Raw genomic sequence first — 17,945 nt, 5'->3', positions numbered from 1 at the left:
GGATAATTTGAGGAGGATGGGTGTCATATATACCATCGTCATACCAAGCACAGATTTTGGGATCCCTGTTTGGGCAGAAATAGTTTTGAATGGGTGTTGTGTCCACAAACTTGACCATTGTGTCTCTTCATTGTCACTGCCAAGGTCCTGCTCCCGTATAGCTTTTAGTTTGTTCGAGCTGTCAGAACCAGTGCCTAAAAGGATTGTATAAAACTCAGGCACCTGCCCCGCATTATCTGTTGTATAGGAAAGCAAACTCTGTTCCCATTTAGTTAATGCCCTCAGAGCATGGGCGTAGCCAAGGGGGGCAGCTGCCCCCCTAAATCAATACAAATCTGAGGTCCTGCACCCCTAACAGAAGCCTGCCCCATCCCCACAAAAATTCTGGCTACGCCCATGCCTTAAAGCCTTTTGCTTGACTTCCTTCTTGTTTAGAAATGATGCAAATTGTCTCCATTGCACCCAGAATAGGGGGCCAGTCTGCAGTGCTGCCCTGACCGCAAGCTCTGTGCGTAGGCTATGTCTCAGAGAATTCACAATATTAGTCACCTCAACAAAAAGTGAATAAGAGATCTCTCTCTCTCATATTCAATAGACAAAGCCTCTGATGAGGAGGGTTCTGCCATATGGCCTTGGAGTTCAATGGCAGAAGAAAGAGGGTTACTCCATTTTGTCCTTGGTTATGTGGATTCACAACCTGTCCATTTGGGCACTGTACGCTACTACAGAACTCCTTCGATGCTGGATGATCCTTCACTTACTATAAAATTTCCCCATCCTTGGTCCTGCACGTGAATTAACAAAGCGACTCTAAATATGGAATGTGGGCTGGACTAGAATCTCACTTGAATAATACTAATTTGGGAAAGTATGTGTATGGAATGAAAATCAGGAAATGCTCCTCTTGAGGTGAAGAATGCAGCTGGATGTGTTGTAAACAAGTACCTGCAAAGGGTTACTCTTTGTAGTGTCCTACTTGGACCAATGCATTAAAGCTGTCATCAAAGTAGATCTGATTATTTTGCACATGGCTTTCCTGAAAGGATGTTATGATTTTCTAGATGTTTGGTGGCTGGTGATAAATTAGGCTTTTATGATGTCATGTGAAAGGCCATTGCTTGGATTTCCTCTTCTGTGGAGCATGCTGAGGGATACGTTTGTGGAGACCTGCTCTGAATGCAAAAGCATCCCACCTTCTTTTACTTTAACCGTTGCATTAATCATTCGCTTTGCAACAAGAGTAGAAGCTCTGATAGAAAAATTTTGTGGCTATGGAAGATACGTATGTATAATAATAATAATAATAATAATAATATAAAACCTGCCAACAAAGCCGTGTTGTTTATAACTGATAAATAAGAAGCAAGATTGTCATTGATGTGTGACCATGCCTTGGAAGTGAGATCCAAAACTTACTAACTCCTTTCCCGATCTCTAGACCACCATGTTGGCTGTGTGCGATTTGAGTAGGGAGAGCAGAACTTGTAACTATCCATCAGAAATGTCTGGGGAAAATATTTCTCACCCTAGATATACACTGATACAATATATTCATATAAATCACTGGCTCATGATTCTCTCTCCATGTTTTAAAGTACTGGTGTCCTTCAAAGACAGGCTATTTTATGTGGTTGAGACAAAGTTTTATGAGTACCGTGGGAATAGTTCAGTGACATCATTTTTCATCTATGGAAAGGAACGACAGAATCTGACATTTATCAGTGATTAAGGGTAACGTCTGGGGAAGGACGTGGTATATTCTCAGGATCACAGAACTGGAAGGGAGTAAAAGGCCACTCCACAGTGAGGCAGGACAACCTGTCCATCAGACTGTCATAGGTACGAGAGATATGAACCACAAGTTGCTTAAAGCAGAGTGCAGGCACTTTGTGGTAGCAAATGCAGGTTGGTAAGACGTTTAGGATTCTTGCGTACTGTGAGTAGGAAGGAGCTCTGTGCCTTACTCCAGGGATGGAATTGTGCACCAAGTTACAATTCCTTGTTCGATCACCTCCAAGTCAATTCTAGGGGGTCACCACCATCATCACAGTTTTAAAAGGGTAAAGGATGTCTGTTTTTGTAGGATGGGTGGGCTAAATTGGGGAAGGGGCAATAGACAAAGGGGGCAGGACTGGCAAGCATGTGGAAGGACTGGCAAAAGTAGCATCATTCAGGGGCTGAGGTACTGAAATAGTATTTGCTAAATAAATAAATGTAATGTGATATCTTCTATTAACCATATGTAGATTTTGGTTAACAATTAGGCTAACTAGGTGAACCAAAATCTACATATGGTTAATAACTTCAATAACTTCAGTAGTGTAGATATCAATTTTATTTTAAAGAGAAAATTTGAGATCCATGTAATTTATTGAAAACATTTCCCCATAATTTCCCCATCAAACTAAGAAATAGAGTTGCACACATTTCATTGTCTTATGAAAAGCTGGAATGTAAAATTGATGATTCTGAACTTTTGTATTTGTCAGTACTGCCACAGCTGGTGGTAAGAGTACTTAGGTTGGATTTAAATGTTACTTTTTGATGTGAGAAACTCACTACAAGTTGATTTTACCATGTCAGGGATGATTTCCTGGTAAAATTATTCCCATTTCTGGTAAACCCCAGATGGGTGGGATATAAATAAAATTGTTGTTGTTGTTACACATTGAGTCTAACAATGATATATCTAAAAGCCTGCTAAACACACTCCTAACTCTAACTGTCTGTTCCTCCCCTCCCCTTTGTGAAATTTATTATGTGGTGTATCAATGAATTTGATCTGAAAAAAGAATATGTAAAGTGGTTGTTTTTAAAATGAGTGCTTAATGTAATGTTGGTTAATGAATATGTTGCTTATTGCTTGCTTTTTTGTAGTTGGAAAAAAAATCAAATAAATAGAGAGCAACCTATAATCTTCAGGGGTTTACTGTGGTGTAGCGCATACCCACTGTCATGTGCTGACCAACACAGGCAAAGTATTCTCTCAGGGTACTGACATAATAAAGGCATCCTGTGGTGCCTTTACCACCTTAGGATTCCATAGTGAGAGGAATGGAGGAGTTAAACCCACATCTGTCTCATCTTTTCTGGACGTGGAACATAACGGGGGGTATCACTTTTCCCCTTAATGAAGAGAGGATCTACTGAGCTAATCTGAAGCCTCTTGAAATCAGTACTGACTTCAGTGATCTTTGGGTTAGCCCTCCGGTGGGAGACATTTATCTGCTTAAAGAACCATTTTTAGCAAGTGAACCAGTCAAATAATTTTGCTTTGATTTACATTGCCAGCCATGTGATTTGGTTGGCATAAGCACAAAAGTAAGGCCTGCAACCCGCTCTCTGAAGAGATAGGTAGGCATTTTATCCTTGTGTTGATTAAACTCTGCAACTGTTTCCATCAAAGCAATTAAGCACCAGATCGCACAGGGCCAACCCCCTCTGTTTTGCTCCATTGTCTCCATTGTCAATGTGCTTGTCAAACTCTGCTGACTGATGCCCTTTCCCTGACGTTGAGCTGAAGCATTGTTTTAATGCTGACGGCATTCCCTTGGTCCGCTTGATGGACATTGCCACCAGTTCCCAACTTCCTGAACAAACCAGACAGTTTGCTCTTTTCTTCTTGTCTCTTATCATTCCCTGTCACTAAAGGAGAAGTCTGGATTCAGCTTCAATTTGTACTGATATACTGCAGTGTGGTGAGAATCAAGGAGCGACGGCTATTCCTTATCGTTATTGTCGGCCTTGTGTTTATTACTTCTTGGGATCCGTGCGCTTTGGCCTTTTGGAAACGTTAGACCAAAGATTAACAGGCAGGTTTTTAGTGAATGATGGAAGGGTTGGGCTTAGATTTCCTGATTGGTTATTGACCTAACAGTATCATGGAAACTTTTTAATGGGACCGTATCCTAAGATGTGCTGAGTGCCAACAAAATCATGAAACAAATGAAGGGCTTTAGAGCTCAGCACCTTTCAGAACCAGCCCTTAATGGAATGCATCTTTATTCTATTCGGCCATTTCCCCCTTCCTCAAATAAGCTACTTTGCATGTATGTTTTTAGCAAGTGAAATGCTTCTTTGTTCGCATTAGGAAGTGGTCTAGCCTTTAATTGCAAGTGAAACCACTTTATATCTGAACTGCTTGCATTTTCCAGTCTTTTTGGCTCTTCGTGAAAATTCTGTCTTTCAAAAAAAAAAAAGCCTATTGGCACAAGAATGGAGGTTAGCCAGCTCGCACTACATTAAAACAAATTTAGATGAAGAACCAATTTCACTGGCATTCTTCTATTCCCCTGGTATCATGCTTGTTCCACAACTTTACTTTTCTAAAAATAGTGAAGGGAAAAATGAAAAGTGAATGCCATTCATAGATGCCGTCCTGAAATTCCTAAAGATGTTTAACATCCATTACCAATTTGATTGTGGTCTTGTTTGCTAAAATGTAATTGACCTGCACTCTTGCTTTAATTGTCTGTTACTCTGTAGAGTTACAGTGGTCCTTTCATAAATACAGTGGTACCTTGGGTTACATACATTTCAGGTTACATACGCTTCAGGTTACAGACTCCGCTAACCCAGAAATAGTACCTCAGGTTAAGAACTTTGCTTCAGGATGAGAACAGAAATCGTGCTCCGGCGGCGCGGCGGCAGCAGGAGGCCCCATTAGCTAAAGTGGTGCTTCAGGTTAAGAACAGACCTCAAGAATGAATTAAGTACTTAACCTGAGGTACCACTGTAGGCACTGTATTTATAACATGTTCCAAAGCGATTAAAAATTATGATGCAGTTGATTACCTTTCAATGAGAGCATTTCATGACAGCAACTTAGAGTGTCTTCGTAATGTTTACTTTATTTGCAAATACAAGAGTAGAGCTCCTATTGGAAGCAAATGGATAGCCCTTTGAATTTCTGATCCCTAAAAAACATGTAGCCTTCCTGCCCCTGCCCCCCCAGGCTGCACCTCATTTTCAGCTAGCTGCAACTAGAAGATTTCAGCTCTCTGTGTCTAATTTCAAACTACAGAAACTGTTTTTCACAGTATCTCTGCTCCCTCTTTGCTATGAGTAGTCGTCTTCCAAAAGCTAGGTTTCAGGCCATGGGTAAAACATCTACAATCATTAAGAAACATTAACATTATTTTGTCAAGCCCCTGGCTCCCATCAGGTGATGCTTTTAGGCCAAACCACAGTAAAAGACCAATTCAAAGTAATCAAGGCAGGGCAAATGTATATTAACACCAGACTGAAATTATACAGTTCTAGCTTTCAAGTTGTGTTATACTCAAAACTGCTTATTCAGCTCACACAAGTATATAACACCGAAATGAACATATTCAAAACTGCTAAAAACAAATTTCACGAATCTTTTATAACATTTGCATCATATGTATGCCATATAACATAATCCAGCTGTGCAACACAGATTTTTATTATACCTGTTTGAAAAATCATTTGTGCAAATTTGGGATTGTTTGATTTCATAACCTAAGCTATGGCATAGCTGTCATGATTACATAGCACTGTAAAAAAAAAGGACATACTTATTCAGTGAGCATTATCAGCGCTTTCTGTAACACTGTCAAATCTGTTTGACTTAATTTGTTACTCCTTTGAGGCAAAGAGACACACATATTTAATTAAAAACTGCTGTTAGCTACACTGAACCCTCCATATATGGTGGGATATAATTCTGAATAAATATAGTACTCTCAGCCTCCCCTCCAAAAAAGTCCCTTCTTTTGACAGATCCTTACACTGACTTGAATAGAACAGCCTGGTATGTTTGCCTGTGCTGCTCAGTAGAACATTGATGTGACACAATGCTAACGCCCTCTGTTGTGACATTGTGCTCCTCTACCTCCTTACATGTATCCTTCTTTGAACTTTCCCCCCATTAAAGGAAGTTTCAGAATTAAGTTGCAAGTTTAAAACAAACAAACAAAACAATTTGGAGCTGTGCTAACCATCCCTCACCCAGGCTTGTACTGTGAAGCTATTGAATGCTTTGCTAAAGAAAATTGAATTAGACAGTAATAAATTGCACTGTGAAACCAGATCATTCACCTAATGAGCTAAAATAAAAGCTATGATGACACCCAGAACCAGAACTCAGGAAATGGGATATTGACATAGAAATGGTTTGCATTTTTTCCTCTGGCTTTCATTGCTTTATTTTTTAAAAATTCCAGACCACACTCCACAACCAGTTCTTTGATGCAAAAGTATGTGTCTTTTCCAAGACTATAAAACTGAACTGCCATGAGATCAAGTTTAATAAACATAATTGTGCAGCATTTGACACTTAAACCTGCAATTACGAAAAGGGAGGAGGTTTTTTTTATAAAAAAAATTACTAGATAAACTCATGCTTTTCGCTATCCTACAGAGATCGTATCACAGCTAAGTGAATTTAAATCTGTGGGAGATTTGTATTAAAGAGCACCAGTTTGGCTGCTGGCTTTCAGTTGCTTCGCCAAGTCTTTGCTTTTTCATAGCCAAAAACAGGTTGTAACTCACATTTTAAATTTGCAATTTTAAGCTTTGTTTTCCTTTTCACAGAATGTAAAGATTTAGTGTATTTTGCTTTAAACTGTATGTGCAGCATCCTTTGTTCTGTGAAAAATAAAGTACTAACAAATTACTGAAAGCAAGAAGGCTGCTTTTGTGATTTTGTTTTTAAAAAGTGTGTTTCTGTATCTTAATACATTCTCCAGTAAGTCATTTGTGGGGCTCAATGCTCTTCCCCTCCCAATTTTATGTATTTTTAGAGACCAGTGGCAACAAAAAGAAGGGGGGAAATCCATTGTAGAAAAAATAGACAGTAAACTAGACTGTGCTTTGAACCCAGATTCATTGTTATGTTGTGCTACAGCAGAAGCGGAAGAGTGGCAGAATTGCATTTGACTTGGTCAGCGGACTTTTCATAACCTTGTTTTGGCAGGGAAGAGGGACCTCATCCTCACCTTTCATTAACTTTCTGATCTTTGATGTGCTTTAAGAAAGCAAAGTCCTAGCACAGAGTTTCAGTCTGCCCCTGGACTGGCATCTAGGCTCCAGTTCAGACTAAATCTGGAAGTTAAAGAGGTGCATATCTCAGTTCACTTAACACTTTAAATAATGCAGCTGAGCAGTGGTTTTTTTTCCCCCTGCAAGCCTTTTCTATTGTTGTTTTCTAGGTAATTATAAATCACACTTTTTTCATAGCATGAACCACTCGCAGAAATAGAGACTATTAGCCACCAAGGTTTCAGGCACAATCCTTCATACATTTATTCAGCAAATCATGGAGTTGCAGCCTCTGTCATTTGTCTGTGTGAAATTATTTTTACTACTAGATGGTACTGAATGACTTACAAATAACCGTGGCACAAAAAAAGAGTCTACTATTTTCTCTGGGGCGTCGTTGTTGTTTTAACTTACGGTGCAATCCTGTGCATATTTCCCCAGAAGTAAATCGCTTTGGGTTTGCAAACTGAAGTTGGATTTTGCTGTTCCTCGATCGTTAAATTACCAAATAGGCTACATTTCGTAGAATCTGTGCATGATTTTACAACAGCTTTTCTCCACTCTCAGCTTGCATTAACAAAATATGAAAGTGATGCAATCCTGGTCAAAAGGTGTTCTGGGCATCACTTTCAGAAGTATCTTAAGACCAGCTGCAGCTGTGAGTGCTAAGCTGAAAGGAAGCACCTTGCTCCTATACCCAAATGTGGACTGTTGTTGGTGTGTGTGTGTGTGTGTGTGTGTGTGTGTGTGTGTGTGTGTGTTCCTCCACACGCCATTAGAATCCAATTCTCATCAGTCAGCATAGCTTAATAGTCAGGGATGGTGGAAATTGACATCTGAAGGGCCACAAGTTCCCCACTCCTGGTGAACACAGTCTTGGTAGAACTGGTGCAAATGGGTGTTTTTTTTAACAAGCGATGTTAAGAATATATTTTTAATTTTTTTAAACTACAGGCTGAATTAAAGCGCCCTGTTCATCAGAGCACTTTACAATAAAATCATTTTCCTCCTTCTTTGTTCTGTCTTCAGTTAACCGTATTTACAGGCGACACCCAATGGTCCTTATTGTCCTTAGGATCACTTTTAGAAAGACCTTCGTGATCATTTAAAGACTGCTAAATCCAAAATCCTGCGACAGCTAGTAGTTCGAAATGAGAAAATCATCTGGTTCATTTGTTATATTGCTCTTAACTGTGAAGTTTTTCAGCACTACCTTTTAGTGATCATATGGATTGTATCTGAAAGAGAACATTATAGTGTCAGGTTTTCTGTTTGATTTACTCTATAATTTAACCAAAATTGGACGGGGGGGGGGGAGTGCAAGGTGAGATACATTAATTCGAAACAGCTCTGCCAGTAGCAAGTCTTAGGAGGTATGACATCTTAAAACAAGATGTTATCCATTAAAGAGTCAATATTTTTGATGTGCAGCATGCATTGTAAATGGCCTGCACAGCTATTCTTGAATGCTGCCTCCTGGTGATTTATAAGCCACAGCACTTTGACTCGGAGTTGCAAAACTTGGGACAGAGAAGGAAGGTGGTTTGAATTTCTGCGAAGCACTGGCACTTTCTAGAAGCTCTGTGTGGATGGAAGAGTCTGTAATGAAATTGTGGCAAGGTGATGTCTATCAACACTTTTGTAACCACCACTTTGCCTGTCTACCTTCCCTGCAGCCTGGAAAGGGAATCACCCACCCGTCTTTTTATTCCCCACAGGATTTTCTTCAAGGCGATTGCACCAAAGCAAAGCAAAAACTCAACTGGAAACCCAGAGTCACATTTGACGTAAGTTCTGTTTAGGGTTTTTAATCTCCATGCATTTTATTTGATGGCCTGTTTTGGGGGGGGGGAAGAAATCTGTGCTTAGAAAAATTTATAAACTCATTATTAATAGAAATAAAATAACATTTTATATCATTTAAAGCTTTTTCTATCAAGGTCACATGTCCTTGGGAAAGATGATGAGGTGCATACAGACTGTGGGGAATTATTGCATTTTCCGAAGCATGACATTGTGCTGGATGAATGCTGAGACAGAGCAATATTCTCAACATGAGAAATGCCATTCTGACTAGGGTTGCCATACGTCCGGATTTTCCTGGACATATCCAGAATGCTGCAGTCGGCAGAAATCATACACATGCGCGGGAAAATCCAGACATGTGGCAGCCCATGGCAGCAGTGCAACTTTTCTGTCTGGATTTTCACCGTTTGAAATATAGCAACCTATTTTTGATTGGAAAGGAGAAGACTGAGTGCAACAAATGAAAAACGTGCAATCAAAGCAGGCCAAGCCATTTTAGTGCCTGAGGCAGAACCATCCAACTGATCTCCTGTTGGCATCATAGCAATGATGATGAACCATTCGCTGTCCTTCAGGAATACCCTGAACATTTGTTAGCCATTGCCTGCCTAATGGTAGGACCAGCTCTCAAGGACACAATAAATAGATTGTTTGAATGCATCTCAAAAGGTCTATTCTGGTTGGTGGGCTAATTCAAGGGGAAATAGATACTAGAGGGAAGTAACGTTGTGGGAATACAGCTATCACTCTAAGCAGAGCCAGACACATCTGTTTGTTTCTTTGTTTTGTGTGTGTGTGTGTCCCCCTTCCTTTTGGCAGGAGCTGGTGAAAGAGATGGTGGAAGCAGATGTGGAACTCATGAGGAACAACCCCAATGCATGAATCTGCTCCTCCTTCCATACCTGGTGACATGACTGAGTCTCCAGGGAGACGGCCGGCCTAATTATGACTTCTGCAAGTGCCATTGCTGGGGATGGGAAACGACAATCACTCCACTGGGTGTTGAAGATTTGCTGCCATTTTATTTTCCTCTTGCCTGTGCAATGGATCATTTTCCCCCCTTTTCAAATCTCAACCATGCATCATGACTTTACATTCCTTGAAGAGGATAGGCTGCAGTGATTGCACTTTTCCTCCTGATATGTAGACAAGACGTTGGAAGCCAGCTTGCCACTCCAATTCGTTTTCTTTTGATATTAAAAAAAAATCCTTTCCATAAATTAGACTGTACAGTGCATTTTTTAATTCTTTCTCCACTACAAGTGGAAGGGGGAGGGAGAAAGAGTGTGAGTTATAGAGTTGCGCTTCCTTTCCAAAGTTAGGGTACTTCTTTTTTCTTTTACAATGCTGTCTGAAATAAATGTTTGGAAAACCCAATGTACGGTGGATCCATCCTACTGACACAATTAGATTTATGTAAAATCATAGCTATATTATCCAATGGAATCATGTTGAGTTCTGAACATTGCATTGCACCTCCTGATTAATATTTAACCTATCAGGCAATCAGAGGTTTAGAAATGGTGTTTTTTTTAAAAAAAAATCTTAAATCATCTACATGTGGGTTGCATACTGTTTCCTACACAGATGTGCTTTTCATCTGCAAAATGTAATGTAAAAAGTTTATTTGTATTGAATGGACCTTACATATAAGAAGGTGGGGGGTTTTTTTGGATAGTCTCCTTAATGTTATTTGTTCAGGGGGCAAAGGGATTGTGCTTCCCTCCCACTAGCCCTTTGCAACTTGCCCTTTCCACTGCCAAAACCCTTTACAGTATGGGTAACTCAGGCTTGCAGTGCACAGTTCCATCACCCTAATCCTTACTGACTTTAGATGTCTCTCCACGGCAGACCAGGGGGCTTGCTATGTTTTTGATTCTTCAGCTCCCCACCTTAGCATTTTGTATGCACATGTTTGCGGGGTGAGAACCTGTGACAAAAAGCCTCTCTTGTGCGGCACCCAATTCCTGCGCACAACAGAGCTATTCACATCCCATCCTGTTTCTGCTTACTATAATTAGACATATAGGAGCCTGAAGCTGCCACAAAGATGGCCTTAAAAAAGATTAAAAGGAGAGGAGGGAAATCCAGACTTCAAGGCAAGTAAATATTGTTGAAACATTTGGTGCCAATGTACCAAGGTTAAGCAGAGGTCGCGGGTCCCATACATTTGCCTTCCCCTTGGCTCTCCCGCCTGACAATCACCCTCTGCGCTTCTTTTAACTCTTTGCCTTGAAACGAAAGGGTGGGGCATTGCCAACTTTTCCTCGCGACCCTGCATTTCAGTCAAAACACGGTCGCGTCACAAAAGTTGCGGGCCCACGTTTCTGAACACGGAAATTGCGTTGAAGTCGTGAAGTGCGGATTGAGGGAGTCTGACTGCTGACTGCTGTCCGGTCCCGGGTAAAACTCCCTTCTTGGGTTCGAACCACTTTCAGCCGAGCCCAGTCTCCCGCGTTGGTTTTAGAAGGGCAGAGAGAGAGAGCCGGGTAGGTTAGAAGCAGCGCGCATGCATTTCCAAGCCGGGAGTAGAACCGGTGAGGAATCCAGGAGGAGGAGAGGGCAATGAGAGAGAGAGAGAGAGAGAGAGAGAGAGAGAGAGAGAGAGAGAGAGAGAGAGAGAGAGAGAGAGCAGCCCTCTGCTTTCAGGAGGTGTGTAGGGCGGGTGGGGGAGGCGGCGAAGGGAGCTTTGCCCAGCCTGCAGGAGAGAGAGAGAGAGCACTCTTTGTGTGGCTGCCTGCGAGGGAGGCGGGCGGTGCGATGGAAAGTGTGCGCGCCGCGAGAGGAGGTGGTTTCGGGGTTAGCCAGGGCTTGGGGCCGGCCTGGCTGATGCTCAGAGGGGCAACAGGAGCTGGCGGGCCGGGGAAGGGAGGGGGGCTCCCAATTGGGACCAGATGCTTCCTCGAGGCTGCCTTCGCAGCAGCAGCAGCAGCGGAGAGGCTGAGCTTAGCCGCCGCTGCCTGGCGCTACTCGCAGCTCCACGCAGGTGCAAGGAAGGAGGGGGGCGCTCGGAGAACAAGAGGGACTCTTGTTTGGCTGGGCCGAGGAGAGGCCAGCCGCCTCTGGGCTTGCCAAGCCGAGGAGAGGGTTCCCACCTTCGGGAGCGAGCGAGTGAGCCAGCCGCTTGGCTTCTGCGCTTTGCTGCAGGCCTTGCACGGGAGGGCAAGTGGCTGCGGGAGCGCGAATCCAACGGGGCGCGTTGCCAACCGGCCAAGGCCCGCTCGGTTCTCCCAGGGCCGCTCGTCTTCTTCCTGGGGAAAGGGGTGGCTTTCCTTTCCGCTGCGCTCCCTCCCCGACCTGTGTCCGGACTAGACGGCTTCCTTTCTCGCCCCTTCACTCCTGCCCTCGCCATGCTCCCGGCACTGCCGGTTATGTGGGCGATTTCAGACAGTTGCTGGCGAGCTGAGCTGAGCTGCCGCTGGGCTCTCCCCAATAAAACTGCTGCTTCCCAACCTGATCAGCCAGACCCGAGGCCTGCGGAGCCCCTGGAAATCACTGCCTGTGACTCTCTTGTGTTGTTCGCCTTTGCGCTAAGAGCGCTTCTCCGCTGCTTTTTCTTTTCCAGTGCGCTCAAACCACGCATCCGGACTGATTTGGACCGAGAGGGGTCTGCGGTAGACCGAGGGCTAGTATGTCCCGGGAGAAAGCTCAGGCGCCCTCGGGAAGTCCGCACCGCCATCGAAAACGGCGACGTGTTTAGGGTCAGGCTGTGTTTAAGGACAGGTCACACTTCCACACCTCCCCGGCGCCGGCCTCTATCGCGCCGGAGGGGACCGGGGTGCTGAGAAATCGTGGCTAGGTACAGCCCTGATAATGCGCTACAAGAAGCTAAAACACAGGCTTCCGATGTTTTATTTTTAAATTTAAAGGGAGTGGGGGGATTTTGACTGGCTTGGTCCCATTATTAGGGAATGTGCAGGGACGCTCCTTTTCTTTGTTTTTCCGGCTGCATCAAAATCCGTGGCAAAACTGGTATGTCAGTTCAAGGAAAGTGGTGGCTTCACAAGCGCCAGCCACCGGAAGGTTCTCCTGCGCCATCCCCACAGAAATGCACGCCACAAATTTAAATCACTTGTAAAGTACGTCCGCTGTTTGGACTCACGTTAAAGTACCCTGAGCCTTCATTGTAGGTTTACTGAGATAGCGTAATTTCTGTTCAAGAGACACAGACTACCCTTACAGAACTGCTGTCCCCAAGGTTTAAGTTTGGGGTGTGTGGCGCCTTAACGCCGCTGAGCGGAAAGGGTTAGGAAATGTTGCGAGGGCAAGGCAAGGCGTGGACAAGCCTGGCGAAAGGAAGGGGACCCGGTGTAAGGAGGTTCCCCAGCGATGGTACTGAGAAGAGGCGTTCCTGTTGTTATTTTTTACTGTGCCATTATAGAGCCTACATTTTGACTGTTCAACGGCACGAGACTGAAATCTTGCAAAATAAACTTGCAACTGACTACCACTGAAATCATGCGTAATTGCATTCGGTGGGAGCTGGCGCGCGTAACGATTTTCGCATTGCGCTCCTTATCTTTGCTTACACCTTTTTTGCGCCGGTTACGACTCTCGGTAAGCATCCTATGGAAACTCTGGCTCCTGATCTTCGCGCCTTCGAGGGGATCCCCTGGCACGGCGGTTCCTTTGTGGTGTTTGGGTGTGTTCAAGCAATTTAAAGGAGCAGCCCTGGTATATCATAATTACCATGTAGTTTTATTTTCCCTTGTAGGACTTACCTCCCAAGTCTTGACTGAGTGAGATGAGCGCAAGTTGGGTCGTGTGGGTTAATGAAAAGTAAACTACCTGATGATTATGAGAAGATGGGGAGCTGGAGACCTCTCCCTTTTTTCTCGCATGACTTACCTCCCAAGTTCTGGAAAGAGTGGGTGAAGTGGACAGGGGCTGGGCCTTCTGGATTCATTAGTATTGGGGGGGGGGTTGCATGCAGCCGTCTTCTCCCCACCCGCCGCCGCGCCGGACGACTCCAGTCCTGGCATCCCATCTCCAATATCACTCCCCTGGCATGTTGACATTCATCGTGGCAGGTGACTGCTTTATTGCTGTGGAGGGTGGAAGAGGAGGGAGGTCTGCTTGGCCAGCTCGCATTCCTTGTCAAGGCCCAGTGGGATCCTCCTTCCGACAAGGAATGCGCACATCTCGCATCTTCACTGCAGAATGATTTGTTTCAGACGCTGGCTATATAATAACCGGCAAGTCCCACCAGAAGAGACCGTGCAGCCCGCGTCTTCCAGCTCATCCCGTCAGCTCTGCCGCGTGCAGGTTGGCGGAAAAAAGCAGGAAAACAGGACGGAGCTGCGTTTTGTTTCCTAAAATGGGCTCCTGGCGCGGCTGCGCTATGTCTTTGCCCTTCCCGTCCTTCTTCCCCTAAGAAAAAGAGCACACCGGGCCTCGAAGTGGAAAAAGAAGCCGTGGGCTCGATCTCTCTCAGTGGTACTCTCAACTTCCCCTTCCAAGGGGAAGTGGGCCCGAGGGGGGGGCGTGGGAGAGCTGGTGGCGGTGACCAGTCTCTGGCACCACGGAGTGGGGACAAGAGGGTGTCTGAAACCCAGAAATGAGCCGCAGTTTGGGCCCCTGGTGCTTTCCTGCTCTGCTTGTGCGCAACAGGGTGGAGAGGGTGGAGAGTGGCGCTTTGCAAGGATCAAGGTTCAGCAAGCGGGCGCCTGCAACTGCCCGGCGTTTCCCCTCGCATATCCCGCACCCACAGCCCAGTCTCAACGCGGCTGGCATTCCAGACATCTCAGCCAGTTCCTCCCAGCCTCGCTGCTCAGGTTGCTCTCCGGGTATGAAGCCTCTTCCTCCCTTCAGTTACTTGTTTGGAGCGCTCCAGAAACCGCGAGCGGCTCTTTGGGCCAGGCCTGGGTCTCTAACCGGTGACGGAAAAGGCAGTGGACAGGGAGGACAGAAGCTGGCCGTGTCAGCCCCGAGCGCAGTCCGAGGCACCAATTTTACGCAGCATCTTCTCTTCAGCGTCCCTTCCCCTGTTGTCGAAGAGAAAAGCTATAATGTGATAAACACACTGGCGAACAAGTGACAATTTCCTCTTGGTTTTCGCCTGGCGATCTCTCTATCTCTCTCTTTTGCAGAGAGACGCAGAGACCCTGGTTACCCTCTAAGATTACCTCTCTGCCTTGGCTGGAAAAGAGCTCTGGGTCAGCTGCATAGGGGAGACTTGCCGTATCAATTAAAGGGTGATATATGATCCCTGCCCGCTCGCCCCCAGCCCTAAACTGAAACTAATAGGTGATTAGAAAGGAGCCCGAAGGCCCCCAAGACGGACGGCTGAGACGGATGGATTTGGGGAGGTATGAGATCGACCTAGGCGATGGGAGAAGGACGGATCGGCGTCCTTCGAAAAGGCCAGTGCCGCTCCGCCCCTGAGTGGAAAACTCAGCTGGAAGGCAGGCCCCGTGGAAAACCGAGGACTTGCTTGTTAAGGGCTGAGACCCGGCACTGCGCAGATAACCCGCTCCAAAGAGGCCTATGTGGTATCTAGACGCGTCTCTTTAACGCTCCAAAGCGGAGCGGAGCAGCACCCGAACACACGTCCCCCTATTTACTCCAGAGGAATCCAGCCATTGCTGTGAGCGTCCGATGAAGGGGTGGGCATGCCCGCCTTGCCTTTGTCTGTGCGCAGAGGCCAGCGGAGGGAAGCGGGAGCCGGGCTGTCTTCGATCCCCCTCCCCTGCGTCCCCCGACGACGCAGGAGGACGTGGGGAATCGTTAGATGGCTTCTGCTTGGAGCTGCTGCTGCAGCGAGGGTTCCTCATCATAATCCCCGAGCAGGTCGTGCGAGATGTTCGCCGGAGGGATGACATTCCCTGCTCCCAGGGGCGGGTCATTTGCCTCCAGACACAACAAACTCCAGAAACAGGCAAACACGGCCGAGTTTTGACAGGCTCGAGGAAGCAAAACAAAACGAGAGAGAGGTACAGCGCGGGATGTGCAGAGGGCGAATGAAGGAAGCCCTTTCCCCAAGTCTACTCGAAAGGAGCCTTCCCTGCTTCGCGCGTCTCCCGGCTTTCCTTGGCAATCCTCGGCTGTTTTGGAAGGGGTGTTTTGGGGAGGGGAATGGCGGTGTGGTTTCTGCAGATGCCTTCTAAGAAAAGGGTTTTTAAACCTTCTAAATGAGAGAGAGCGCGTTTGGACCTTGCACGATTTCGCGGCTTAATAATCCCACAGAAAGAGTGCGCAGTTCTTTCTCAGAGCTGCTTCTGCCCGACGGTTGTTCCCTCTTTCCGTCTCGTCCTGCCCTCTCCGCCGCCCTTTTCTTAATGCTCGCTCCCTCCTAAGTTGACATTTGGCATGAGAGCTACGCCGAGCCCCTCAAATTAGAGCCCACTTCGGGGCAAACAACAGAAACAGTAGCGCACCTTTCTCTTGACTTTTTTTATATACATAAAAAAGTCAAGATCTATCGTCTAGAAAGTATGTTTAAGACCGTAGCTTTAAAGAACATTTAGAAAGGGGGTCTTTCCTTGACGAGCGGGCATTGATACACTGAGCATCGCTTTTTAATAATTATCGCACTGCATTCTATGTTTTATCAAAGCACAGCTCTGAAAGCATTTTTTATCCAATAAAATAAGCACTCTGGCATCTCCTGAATTGAAATGGCGCTTGCTTGCTCCCGGTGATTTTTAGGGTCCCTTCCTTGGGCATTTTCTGACGTACAAATAATTTTAAAAGTAGAAATTCATTAAAAGGTCTCCTTTGCAATCATGGCATACTTTGCGCTTCTGATCCACGCTGATTCTTGCTTGTTTTAAGGGCAGGCACAGTTCTGAGAGCGGCAGGCAAGAGGCATCCAGTTCGCCTCTCAGCTCTCTGAAGAGTTAATAGCTCCAAATGTGTTGGTTTTCCTGCCTTCTCCCAGGGGTGATGGGGGCAGGGCGGCAGAGGGGGGCGAGAAGAGGGAGAATTTTCTCTATTTGAGGAAAAGGGGAAAAAAAAGGTCGACCAAAATTGAGCTGGATTTTCCTCGGGCTTGTAATATATGGAGTCTCAATTCTCCGCCCACCCGCTCACCCCCACCCGCTCACCCCCAACCTCTCCAGCAAGAGGTCAGGTGAAAGTCTCCTGCAGGTAAGGCTCGCTCCTTGGCTCACAAATTGTTCCCTTCTGCCCACCCAGGTCGACTCAGATCTGTTTATTTAGGGGAAAGAAAGGAAGGGAAAAGAGCGCTGGACCCTCCATTCTCATCGAAAGACCCACCGGCGGTCAGAAAACCCTGGCTGATCTGCCTCCCTTTTTCTGTCTTTCCTGCCAGGGCGAACCCCCATCCACGGCAGCAGAAACTTTGTAGAAACAACAACAGCAAAAGCAAAATAGTCTCCAATATGCAGGGAATAAAGCTACTGGTTTGGTTTGGTTTTTAATTCAGAACGGTTTCCCTACCTCCCTAATCTATTCTCTGTAATAAGGTGAAATACTTGATAGGTAAATCGAAGGCTGGTTTGTGGGGGACAGAGGGCAGCAGGAGGAAGCTCCTAGACACTTTGGGGTACCCCCTCCACACACAAAAGAAGCATGCCTTGTCCCTGAACCCACAGCCAATCCAGGGGCGCTCCTGGCTTCTGCGTCTTTCCTTGCTGGCACCGGTTCAAGCGGGTCCCTGGTTTTAAATCAAAGGCCAAACTGTTAGCGAAGACAGAGGAGCAGCACCCCCGCCAGTCCACACACCCCAGTGGCCCGGCGAGTCCAGTTCCTGCCCTAATAAATCGATCCGAAAACGCGCGGGGTGGAACAAAGTCACGTTGGTTTCAGGAGGTGGTGTGTGCTGTGCGCGCGCCACCACCGTGTGCCCCCTTTTTATTTCCATCTCCCCTCCGACCCCCCCCCAAAAGGCTCTCTTGGAACGCGCTCAAGTTCCGCTGAAATGCACACGGAATTTGCTTCCCAGTGCGCGCCTTCGGGAGCGACTTCGGAGGAAACGGAGGCTTCTGTCAACAAAGCGATTAAGGCGCTCGGGAGTATCGGGTTTGGGGGCTCCGGCCGATCTGGTTTGGAGGTCGCCTGGGCAAGCGCGGCCCGTTCTCAGGCTCTCTCCCTCTCTCCTCATATATATACATTCGGGTTGGAATTACAGCGGCCTCCGCGCGCCCCCCGCCCCATATATAATATGCTCAATA

General features: G+C 46.0%; 2 protein-coding genes across 4 annotated transcripts in view; both read left to right on the top strand.

Annotated features, from left to right (window-relative positions):
- Positions 1-10,031, top strand: part of GMDS (GDP-mannose 4,6-dehydratase) — a 274,215-nt gene extending 264,184 nt beyond the window's left edge. The window contains exons 10-12 of one of the 2 annotated variants that reach the window (XR_014529619.1): positions 8,724-8,792; positions 9,631-9,929; positions 9,978-10,031. Coding sequence is in view for 1 of the 2 variants with exons in the window: in XM_083519594.1 (XP_083375720.1) it covers positions 8,724-8,792; positions 9,631-9,693 (132 nt within the window). In the remaining variant the exon portion in view is untranslated. Of the gene's footprint in view, positions 1-8,723; positions 8,793-9,630 lie in introns of both variants that reach the window. The other variant, XM_083519594.1, reaches the window with a different exon arrangement.
- The window catches only part of MYLK4 (myosin light chain kinase family member 4), a 797,874-nt gene that overhangs the window by 516,400 nt on the left and 263,529 nt on the right, over positions 1-17,945 (top strand). The gene's annotated exons all lie outside the window — the stretch shown is intronic.

This window comes from Podarcis liolepis, assembly GCF_965112155.1.
Source record: "Podarcis liolepis genome assembly, chromosome: 8".
NCBI lineage: Eukaryota > Metazoa > Chordata > Lepidosauria > Squamata > Lacertidae > Podarcis > Podarcis liolepis.
The sequence above is the reverse complement of the archived record's forward strand: the minus strand, read 5'-3'. Positions and strand labels throughout refer to the sequence as shown.